Below are 12,271 nucleotides of genomic sequence, written 5' to 3'. Positions count from 1 at the left end.
CATATATTGTTACTGAGAAGTAGAAACTCATTACATGTACAATTCTCATGATTTTAAAAAGTACATACCCACAGTTTTCTGCCGGATTATACTCCTTGCCTTTTCAGTTCCTGGAGAACCTGTGGTCGTTGCACTTCTCTGTCTCATGGGAGCCTGTCCGGGTTGATCACGACTCCATCCTCTAGAAAATGACTTGTCTACGGAAACTTTCTGAAATTCATGTCCAACACCTAGAAATCCAAGTTTTCAGTATCAGTCACCTGATACACTGTCACCTGTTCTATAATCATCTCGAATATTATGTGGTCTCAAATATTATGTGTTACCTTGCTTCAGACTCTAGGTTTACTAATAAATTTTAAAAGCCACAAGACAAAATGGTTATCTACTGTTAAGACATTTTGAACTTTGTTTTATGTCAAAAATATAACCTAAAGATGATGCAGAATTCAAGAACTGTCATCAGTCAGCTATTATAAATTCTCTGCCACTCTTACTTGCTTTGCAGTAAGATGAAACATGAAAACAAATAATAAGAACTGAGCTAAGCAAAACCAGTCTTGTGTTGAAAATTACTAAATCTCAACTTGCCCTTAGGAGTCACTTGAGAACTAGAGCAGGGCAAAGCAGTTCGGTCACACAGTACCACAGAAAATTGATTTAGAATGAAAGACTCAGATGTAATCTCTAGCTAACAATTATCAAAGTTAAAATTATGAAAACATCTTAATGATATAATCAGGATGGTAATGTCCCTCTCCCCACCTTCTAATATTAGATTCAAAGTTTATGTCTAAGAAATGTTCACATAGTTAAAACTGAAAAAATATTTTTAAAAAAATGCTAGAGTTATGGAGATAATTAAAGTGCCAGAGCACAAGCGCTTTGGAAGCTTGAAGTCCTGAGTTCAATTCCCGGCACTGTTTAGCCTCCCAATAGCCTACCCTAGCACAATGAACCTGAGCAGTAATGCAAGACTTAGTTAGAACACTGAACCAGTTGGGAAAACACCATCAGAAACACTCCCCAAACTCTGAGTATTGCTTGGGAGACTTCCACACAAAAAAACAAAATTTCAAATAATTCAGGTTAACAGAAAATCATCTTCTAGCTCTTAACAAAAGCACATCTGCTCAAAATAAAGAAAAATTTGTATTTTCATTTAGTTTACTGAAACAAATATTAACTATTCTGATACTTATTGAATCTGTTGGACAGATACAGAACATTTTATCTCCCGTTAAAATTGTTACTGATTTAAAGATATTTCTTGAAGAAACATTACAAGTTACTTACATATCTTATTCCTAAAAAATGTAAACCTTGAGGGTAAATGGAGGGAATAAGGAGAAAACAAGTGCTTTGCTCTTCTCTTCTCCCCAGCTTGATTTCCCCAGGCCTGATCACTTAAACAAATCTGTTATTTCTGTGAACAACTCTTACCTTTTCCTTTGTGCTTTTTCTGCTTCTGTTCACTCAGCTTATCCAACGGTAAATCACTGAGATCCAAACTATATAAATTTCTAGCCAAAACCTTCGTTAGTGTCTCCATAGTCAGTGACCACTCAGTGGCTAACTCTTCCCAATAGGTCAACGATGACAACACAGACAGCAAGTCATCCCAAAGCTCTCGGGAAATATACACATTTAGATTGGCTTTGATCCAGGCAACTATAAGAGTCTATGAAGACATAATCAGAAGTGACAATAAAATTTGTTCACAGGTACTCATTTATAAAACAATAACTTAACAGAAAACTCAGGAGAGAATTCTTTACAACATGATTTATGCAATCAAATAAGTTTCTACTGTAAAATTTATTTACCCAACATTCTACCAAGTGTTAGCAACATTAAAAAGAAATCTCCGCTAGAATTTTAACTACACTTTACACTGTATTAAATGAATGTTTAAAAATGCTAATGAAGTGCTGAGACATAGTGTAGGGGGTAAAGGACATGCCTTGCATGGAGTCGACCCTGGCAACATATGGTCACCCAGTTTTGCTGATGCAGTCCAGAGGCTTTAGAGCATTCTGGATCCCAAGCGCCACAGGGCTCTCACCAGCCTGGCTGGCTGAGAATCCCTAGAAAAGGCTCTGTTTTTTCTGAGCACCATTTGGAAGACCATTTGCCCAGGACAAGTTACTTTTAAAAGACTAGTGAATTCAAGAGTTTGTATAGTGAATCTGGCTTATGATCACATAAAAGTTCAGATAAGTAGCATGCACGAATAAAATCCGTAGAGCTAAGAATGAGATCTGAGGCTGCTTTTAACTTTGATTTTAAGAACTATTTTATCAGTGTCTTTCACAGAGGCAGCCTGGGGCGAGGGTGGGAGCTGGGGGGTGGCAGGAGGGAAACTGGGGAACACTGGTTGTGGGAAATGTACACTGGTGAAGGGATGGGTATTGGAGCATCCTATGACTGAAATCCAATCATGAACAACTTGTAACTGTATTATCTCACAGTGATTCAATAAAAATAAATTTTTTAAAAAACCTCTATTTTATCTGAGGCGGAAGGGATAGTACAGCTGGTAGGGTGTTTGCCTTGTATGTACTCAACAGAGTTTCCATTCCTCAATACCACATATGGTCCCCCTTTGACCCACCAGGAGTGATCCCTGGTAAGTCCTGAACACCACCGGGTATGGTGCTAAAACCAAAAGTTAAAAAAAAATTAATTAGAAAAAGAACTATTTTATCTATATGTGTACATTTAATGTGTCATAATAATGTTTCATAAAGAAACTGTTATTTTATTCTCAATTTTCTAAAGAATCCCAAATACATTTTAAACTGTAGGCTATCTTCAACTTAGGAAACAGAATATATGATTGCTGTAGGATAAAATATCCGGAGATTCAAGTAAAAAGTTGAAGAAAACAAAGTTTTGTGAAACAAACTAACACACATCTTTAGTTTTCAAAAAAAACTTAAAAGAATGATTTGTGGTGTTATTTCTCTGACAATCTCAGAAATTTGAAAACCTAAAAACATTTTTCACAGCAAATTTACTTAGCTCTGCAAAGTCCTTTTAATATGAAATCATTTCTGATGCAAAAAACTTTCCCCCCAGGTAACAAGCACAGGGCTCAACAAATCATTTTAAAAAGAAAAGAAAGGGAAAAAATTCATCTATTTATCTATTTTTATTGCCTGAAAAAGTGGTCCTGCAAGTCGACCTGCCAAAGTCATGTTCTTCTTCCCTTGGAACTGTAGGAAAGCCTGTGATGTCATCTTCAGTACAGACTCGGAGACTCTGAGCAACACAAGCAGCATCTGTTCCCTTGAAGTGAAAAGATCCATTAATTTTTTTTTCTCTATGAGTTTGCTTCAGTTAGGGATTAACTTTCAAATTAACCTTTGTTATAAAAATGCTATTGTCTTAGAGGCAGAGTTATAGCACAGTGGATAGGGCACTTAGGTTACACCAGCTGACTGGGGTTTGATCCCCTATACCACATACCATATACCCTGTGCCCCTCCAGGAGTGACCCCTGAGCACAGAGCAATCAGTAAGCCCTGAGCACAGCCAGATGTGGTCAACAAACAACAAAAGAATCTATTATTTTTCAGAAACTTCAGTATCAAATATTTTTCAAGTTTTTAGAATTCCTTAAATATTTACATTTAAAATTCTAATTTGTCTTTATTGGTCATTTAAAAATCATTCTCAGTCACAACACTCTCTCTTAAAAATTTATGCATGGAATCGAACAGAAGGTAAGGCACTTGCTTTGCCCTGACCATCACGAGTTGTGACCCTAAACCCTTCCAAAAATTTTCATGCAAGGGTTGATCAACAGGGGTTGAGAACAGAGAGAATGCCCATCAGCACACATCACAAATCAAATAGGGATGTCAGGATGCTATTTGGAGAGCACAAATTTTTTTTATATATAATATAAAATCTACCTCGATCTTGTTATTTTTACAATATAGAAAACCATATAATCTGGTTTCTCTTCAGAGCATATAAAGCTTTCACCTTTTACAATACAAAACATCACTACATATCTAGTTTTGTAAAGTGTGCGATAATTTTAATATTACTTGATCAAAGTGATCCTGAGAAGCAATAAAGAATGATCGACTTATTGCCTTTTCTAATTCACTTTATAAGTGAATTAGAAATAAATAAGAAATAAGAAATAAGAAAATTTCATTTGAGCATATAGCCAGGCTAACAACTGAAATTACAATGTAAATATATGCATAAGCCCTCATAATGCCATGACTCAAAGGTAATTTCAAAAAAAATTTTTAAATATCTAAAATTTTGATTTATACAGTGTTCAAATATTTGACTGAACAGTAAACACTGAATCAAATTAAACTAAAATTGAATATTAAATATCCCAAGCATATAAAAAGGAAAAAGGAGACTAAAAAGAGAACAGTACGAAGTGTTATCTTTACTGATTAATAATAAGTTCTGCATCAAAGACCACAGTTCAAATTGCAGCTCTGACCAAATAAAGGGTGTTTGGAGGATCCTTCCAGGATAAGAGATGCATGTTGAAAGTAGTCTAGAGACCGAACATGATAGCCACTCAATGCCTCTTTTGCATTCTCCAAAAGGAGAGAGAGAACAAAAGGGAATGCCCTGCCACAGAGGCAGCATGGGATGGGGGGATGGGGGTGGGAGGGATACTGGGATCTATGGTGGTGGAAAATGGGCACTGGTGGAGGGATGGGTATTTGATCATTGTATAATCGAAACCCATGCACAAAAATTTGTAAGTTTACTGTACCTCATGGTGTTTCACTAATAAAAAATAAAAAAAAAACTGCAGCTTTGTGAACAAAGAAAAGTGACTTAGTCTACTTATTTCTAAGACTTATCATACAAAACATAGGTACTATCAACTTCATCATGTGCTACAAGAATTGAGAAAGAAAAACATATATGTAAAATACTTTAAAATAAATCTGGCACAGGGAAATCCCCCAAATAATTTAATAGTAATAACAACTATTAGACTGAATTGGATTAAATACTATGAAAGTTTTTAATAAAGACCTATTTCTATGTATAGTAAAATATAAAATAGGCATACCCTGTGAGATAGCATTCCCACATTTTGAAAATGAGTCAAAGGAGGAAGATTTAGAAGTATATTTCTTCTCTTTCCGTCCTTTAGTAACTAAAGGATACTACACAGTGAATACATAAGGATTAGCTACAAAAACTGTGGTGCAAACATGCATATAATATACTGTGTATGCAGTATAATGAGCCAGATATTCACCAAAAGACAAAAATTACCCCTAGAGAGTAAGCTTTTGAGAAACCTTTTAAAACCCTTTTTAGTAAGACTTTAAACATAATCAATTTTACAACTGATTGGCAACAAGTGACAAACACCATCAATCTTACAAAAATTAAAAAAATTTCCCTTTCCATCTTCCCAAAAGGGTGCTTTTTCCTAAATACAGTTCTTTCTAGAGAACCAGTAATATTTATCAAGTCCTAAATTAAGAAACACAGAAAAATAATCATTTTTACTTTATACTTTTATATGTGTGTATACGCACACACATATATATGTTATACATATATAAGAATGTACATTTGATGGCTCTCAATTTACTGAGTTAAAAAAGACTTTGAGGGTATGCGCAATACTACAGCAGGTAGGGCACTATCCTAGCACATGCCAAACATCCTGGGTTTGATCTCCCATATGATTCCATGAACCCACTAGAACTGATCCCTGAGCGCAGGGAGAGCCAGGAGTAAGCCATGAGGACAGTCAAGTGTGGCTCCTCCCTTCCCCCGCAAAAAAAAAAAAAAGACATTGAAATTAGGGATTAAAATAATTTTTAGCAGAATTGTAACAGGGTATTCAAATACACAGAGAAAGCAAGCTAATGGGAAACCTCACTAATAGGAGAAAGGCTATGTGGAGACAAGAAGGTAGAATCTAAAGAACTATGGTGACAAAAAAAAAAAAAGAGAGAGCAAGATTTAGCCATTCTAAAGAGAAGTCCAGAATATGCCAAAGGAAACCTGCTAAGCAATTTGATAAAGCTGGGAAGCAGGATCTTATGGTACAGAGTGAAGTTAGGCTTGAGAAATGGCTAGAAAAGTAGACAGAATGCTGACTTACACAATCCTGAATGCCAGGATAAGGACTCACACATACATATGGTAAATTATTTTCTAATTAATTCATTCATGCATATATAAATTCATTTACTCATAAAATCAAGTATGCACAAAGAAATGCTTCATGGCAGGAGGAAGGTCATCATATGCCCACATTAGAAAGATAATTTAAGGGGTCTTGTGGAAGTCTGATCAAAATATTTTTAAAAAAGAGGAGACCACTGTCATCATAAATCTTCAATAAAATGTATTCATTCAATAGAAGCCTTTAAAATAAGAACATATTTACAGACACTACTCCTCTAAAAAAAAAAAACTACTACAATTACGTAAATAATATCTTTAAAGGATAAGATTTTTACCAAGTCTTTTTGTCCATTGATACTTGCACCACCATGAACCGATAAATATTAAGAATGCGTTTACACATATCTGTGTGTTCATCCAGAAGATTTTTTATTTCATTTGCAGGTTCAAGAAGAAATATATTTGATGAGTTTATAATAAAAACCTAAGATAAAAGAAATAATTTGCTATTCATTATAGACTATCAATGGTAAACTTATTTTTCCCCCCAAACAAATAAGGAATGCATCTCACTAAATCTACCAACTTTAAAGTCTATAGTCTATAACCGGACCCCACTTGTTTCACTCAAGGCGCCCTAGGGGGAGTGAGACCCCTCCCCACCCCAGAAGCTGAAAACCTCCAGACCCCAGCTGCCGCCATGCTCACAGCGGCTCTCCACATGCTCGGGCCAAGCCTCACACACGAGTAAATCTATTCCTGGACCTCACAATTCTTCAAACCACACACCCAACCCATACTCCAAGATTACCACACCACATTTAATAGGGTTCAAAGTAGGAGGCAACCATTCTTAGAGGGAAATTACATTTTTTTTTACAGACATGTATATAAAAAGCACACATGGCTCAACCTTTAACAACTGTAAGTTGATCTCTTATAGAAGGGCTTAATGGCCCCTGAGTGAAAACAACAATCTCCACACTTTTTCCTCTAAGAATACCTTTTTGTAACATTTTCAGCAGTTTTTCATTACAAACAATACAAAATATATTATTTTGGTTATACTGTGGGAAAAGGATTGGGGTTCAGGATGGAAACATACAAAATATAGTGGCAGGAAGGTGTAATGGTGATGGGATTGGTGTTTGAATATTAAGTGTAACGAAATATTGTGAACTACTTTATAAAGTAAAAAAATTATAAAAAATAAAGTCTATAATCCTACTTCTACCACCTGCTTGATATCTCAAAGTTTAAACCCATCAAATCTTAGTTTTGTGAAATCTAAGAAACTACTTTAAGGCACTCAAAAAAAAAAAAGGACCAAGTAAAAAAATTGGGGGTTTGAGGGCTACACTGTTAGTACTCAGGGCTTACTCCTGGCTCTGCACTCAGGGTTCACTCCTGGCAGGTTTGGAGGAGCCATATGGGGTGCTGGGGATCTAACTTGGGTCAGCCACTTGTAAGGCAAGAGCTCTACCCATTAAAGAGATCTAAATATGTAAGAATTTATCAAAGAGACATTCAAAACCTCTTCTTTCATAATTATTGTTTATGAATAAACATGAATAATACATGCTTTGGTAATAACAGATTATAAATACAGATTACATTATCAGTACTACAAGTTAGGAACAATTAACATATCTTAAGTTAAATCATTTTAACTAATCACTGGTTATATTTTAGTATTGAGAACAAATTCATAATGGTGATTATAAGGAAAGATCCTCCAGGACCCTTGGGAAGAACAGAATATTGGGAACTTAGGGTTTTTATACCTCTAATACCCATAATTCTGACTTAAATCCTCTGCATGAACTATGCAACAAAATACAGTATAAAATCATGGGAGAAAAAATATCAAGTTAACTCTAAAACTGAAAAATAATGGCTTGATAAATCAACCACATTGACCAAGAAAAGCAAGACAGATGGTGAATTATACTTAGAAATGTAAGATATTCCCTAAATATCCAGTAAGCAATTTTTTAATGTAATCTTCATCAATACTATTTTTTAAAAGTAAAATTTAAGGGAAAAACAATGTAATATGGGTGGTAAATTTATTATATTTAAAAATTATTCTACACTAAAATACTGAGCTATACATATTTGAAATATTTAATGACAATTTCCCCCCCAAAGGAACCAAAAAGTGATCCACCTGCAACACGGCCTGCGTTCCAGCTCGAATATTCTGTTCTGTGGCTTCTTCAGAGGCATTATAGATAACATCTTGGTAGGAACCATTTTTTGTCCAAGCAGAGTTTCGAACATGATCAGTAATATTGGCAGAATTTTCCTGAAGCAAAGCAACACATTTTAACTTTGTTGAAAAATGACTTGACATTTTATGTTAATTTTATGACTGCAAGACAAGAAGACTCTGTAGCACTGTCCTCCCATTGTTCTTCAATTTGCTCAAGCGGGTCCAGTAACATCTCCATTGTGAGACTTGTTACTGTGTTTGGCATATCGAATACATCACGGGTAGCTCGCCAGGCTTTGCCGTGCGGACAAGATACTCTCAGTAGCCTGTCGGGCTCTCCGAGAGAGGGGTGGAGGAATCGAACCCAGGTCGATCAGGTTGGCCGCGTGCAAGGCAAACGCCCTACCGCTGTGCTAGTTATTCATCACAATTGTCAGAATCTAGAAATAACCCAAGTACCATGATCACATGACTAGATAAAGAAAACATGGTACATCTACACAGAATACTATGCAGGGTCAGGAAAAATAGTCATGAAATCTACTTATATGGATAGATATGGAAAGTATCATGCTGAATGAAGTGAGTCAAAGGGAGAGGGAGAGAAATAGAATAACTGCACTCATTTGTGGGAGATAACAAAAACATAGTATGAAACTAATACTCAAGGACAGAGAAATGAGTGCCAGAAGAGTAGTCTGTAGTTGGAAACTTGCCACAAGTAAGGAGAGGGAGGTTAGGAGAGAGAAAAGCCCACTATGAAAATGATCACTCTTAGCTAAAGAACTGAGTGCTGAAAGAAGGTAAAGGGACATACATGATAACATTTAAGTGCCTGTATTGCAAACCATAATGCCCAAAAAGAGAGAGAGAGCAAGAGTATTTGCGTGCACGTGCACGAGAGAAAGTGTGTGTGTGTGTGTGTGTGTGTGTGAGAGAGAGAGAGAGAGAGAGAGAGAGAGAGAGAAAGAAAAGTATCTGCCAGAGAGGCGGCCTTGGGGGAGGGATGGCAGGAGGAAAACAGGACATTGGTCGTGGTGAATGTACACAGGTGGAGGGACTGGTATTGGAACACTGTATGACTGAAACCAAATCAGGATTAACTTTATAACTGTATATCTCATGGCGATTCAATTAAAAAAATTAAAAGCAAAAGATAAAATGATGTTTCATGGTAGAAAACTAAAAAGCTAAGTAACCCATGGTGAGTGTCACATCTGGAAAGATGGAAAAATGTACAAACAGCGTTGGTCTTATACAGGGGCTTGTACTTCTGGGGAGCTCACACATGTGCTTTCCAGAGGAAGAGACACAGGAAAGAGGGGTGTGCAAGCATTTCCAGGCCCTGTACTGGGTGCTTGTACAGCTCTCTCTTAAGAATCTATTTCCTCTGGAGAGTACATGTGTGAGCATTACAACCAAAAAGTACAAGCAGCACAACCTAGCACCTATGCAACCTCCTTTATCACAACAGTATCAATTGAAGGAAGGAAAGGGGTAATAAAATATTACATAAGGCATTTAACTCTCCAAGCCATTTGCCTATTCATAATCTCTCAGGCTACCAGTGTCCAGAATGTATGTAGTCAAATCCATCACTCTGTCATACAAGTCACTGAACAGTTCAGTACTTTTCTCTCATAGTTCCCTCCACTCTCTCCCACTTGCTCCCAGGTACTGTCACATACAAGCATTGAATACTTCTCTCAGATGTAATCGACACTGCAACTCCCCTCCCATATATCTTTCTGCTTTTCATATTGAATTATCAAGCTTGTCACACCCAACAATGCTTAGGGCTTACTCCTGGCTCTGCACTCAGAGAATTACTCATGGGCAGGTCTAGGGAAACCATACAGGATGCCAGGGATTAAACCTGGGTCAGCTTCCTGCACAGCAAAAATCCTACCTATCTCTCTAATCCCTCAACATTTATTTCAAATTTTGTGACAGAGAATTTGGGGATAGGGTACTGTAGTTTATTATACAACACATTGGTGCTAGCACTGAAATCTGCTAATTAAACCACTAATTAAACCACAATCAAGGATGAGACATCAGTAGTATGAGTTGTCATGAACATGTTTTAAATTTTCTAGATTGCAAAACATATAGAAAGATAGTCTTTCTTTACTGCATAACAAGTGTATGTGTGGAAGGCCTGAGAGAGAGTACAGTAGGAAAGGTGCTTGCATTACATGCAGCCAACCTTGGTTGTATCTCTAGCATCTCATATGGTTGATCCCCTGAGTCATGTGTAATCCATAACTGCAGAACCAGGAGTAAACCCTGAGCATAAGCAGTTGTGTCTCAAAACCAAAACAAGAAGGATATGTGTGTTGAGTCAGAGAGATAATACAGCAAGAGGGAAGCTTGCCTTGCAAACAGCCTACCCGGGTCTAATCCCTGGCATCCCATATGGCCCCAGAGCACTGCTAGGAGTAATTCATGAGTGCAAAGCCAGGAGTGACCCCTGAACATCACTGGGTGTGGCCCAAAAACCCAATTCCACCCCCCTCCCAACATCCTACCAAAGAAATGTATGTATGTTAATACACATTACTGCCTTATTTACACTTTTGTGAAAACTTAACTAATTAAGTTTACACTAAAATGCATCATTTTATTCTACCTCTTCTCTTTTTTCTCCTTCTTCCATTGATGTATCATGATCTGTGACACTGTCAATGCAAGGTAATTCTGAAGAAGAGATCACAAGTTCTTCAGGTTCTTGCATAAACAAAGGTTTTTCCTCTTGCTGGATCCATTCCTGATATACTTTTACCACTTTTCTCATAGCTGCTGCTTCACAAATTGGTAACAAAAATGCCTAGTGGAAAAGAGAATAGAGATGATTTTTACTTGCCATAACTCGCTAATTTATAATTGCTAATTGCTAACCTATCTTGTTATAAAATGTGAGATATAAACAACATTTAAGTTACACTCAACTCATCAGAAAAGACCCTTTGACTCCAAATAATTTATAAATGAGATAAAAAATACTTTTGGTATACACAGTTATCAGAGTACAAACATTAAAGGTTTTAATTTTATAGAAATATTCGTAACTAGAAATGAAAAACTTCTTGGTTTTATTAAAAAATTACATTCCTACAAACATCAATGTAAATACAACTTTTTAACAAGAAATAACATTTTTATAATGGATTTTTTGGGAGCTTACACTATTTTTAGGTTTACCACTAAATTTTAATAAATATTCTAATTTTAAAAAGTATATCTGACTCCAAGTAATAAAAATTCCCTGTAGCAAAGCAATTTGGCTCCACCTCTACCCCACTAAACACATACAGGAAAAATACTAAGAGCTGTTTTTTTTTTTTTATTGGCATGGTGGGGAGGACTAAACCACGCCCAATGGTACTCAAGAGTTACTCCTGGCTCTGTGCTCAGGGCTCAGGGCTGAGAGTGCTTGAGAGATCATAGGTGGTGCTGAGGATTGAATCCAGGCTGGCTGCCAGCAAGGCCAGCTCCTTAATATGCTCTACTATCTCTCTAGCCGCCGAGCTATTTCATTTCATTCTTCACAAAGTAAAGTTACACAAAGTAAATAATAAGGCAATTCCTTAGAAATTTGAGGGGTCAGCGCCGAGCGACCCCCGCCGGAGGAGAGCGCGGACCCCAACCCCCAGCGCGCGTCCAGATCCGGAGCGGCGCGCCCGGCAGCCCACCGGCCCCTCCCATCCAGGTGGGTTGGAGGACCCCAGCGGAGCCCCGCCCCTGAACCCAGACGCACGGCCCGCGGAGCGAATGCAGCCGGAGGAGAGCGCGGATCCCAGGATCCTGGGAGGGCGTGGCCTCTAAGAAGGGGGCGTGGCCTAAAGTGGGCGTGGCCTGCTTCCGGGCGGGCGGCCGCAGGTATATCACTCACTTCAAGCAACTTGGACC

The 12,271-nt window shown here is 37.3% G+C and overlaps 1 protein-coding gene across 6 annotated transcripts in view; it reads right to left on the bottom strand.

Annotated features, from left to right (window-relative positions):
- Window positions 1-12,271, bottom strand: part of RALGAPA1 (Ral GTPase activating protein catalytic subunit alpha 1) — a 220,919-nt gene that overhangs the window by 148,777 nt on the left and 59,871 nt on the right. For all 6 annotated transcript variants that reach the window (XM_056133139.1, XM_056133142.1, XM_056133143.1 and 3 more), the window contains exons 11-16: window positions 10,992-11,189; window positions 8,315-8,452; window positions 6,480-6,628; window positions 3,162-3,291; window positions 1,444-1,681; window positions 69-230 (exon numbers count right to left, since the gene is read on the bottom strand). In XM_056133139.1, the coding sequence (XP_055989114.1) occupies window positions 69-230; window positions 1,444-1,681; window positions 3,162-3,291; window positions 6,480-6,628; window positions 8,315-8,452; window positions 10,992-11,189 (1,015 nt within the window). The remainder of the gene's footprint in view (window positions 1-68; window positions 231-1,443; window positions 1,682-3,161; window positions 3,292-6,479; window positions 6,629-8,314; window positions 8,453-10,991; window positions 11,190-12,271) is intronic.

Source organism: Sorex fumeus, unplaced genomic scaffold, assembly GCF_029834395.1.
Source record: "Sorex fumeus unplaced genomic scaffold, SorFum_2.1 ptg000098l, whole genome shotgun sequence".
NCBI lineage: Eukaryota > Metazoa > Chordata > Mammalia > Eulipotyphla > Soricidae > Sorex > Sorex fumeus.
Note: the sequence above shows the minus strand (reverse complement) of the source record. Positions and strands in the feature narration are given on the sequence as shown.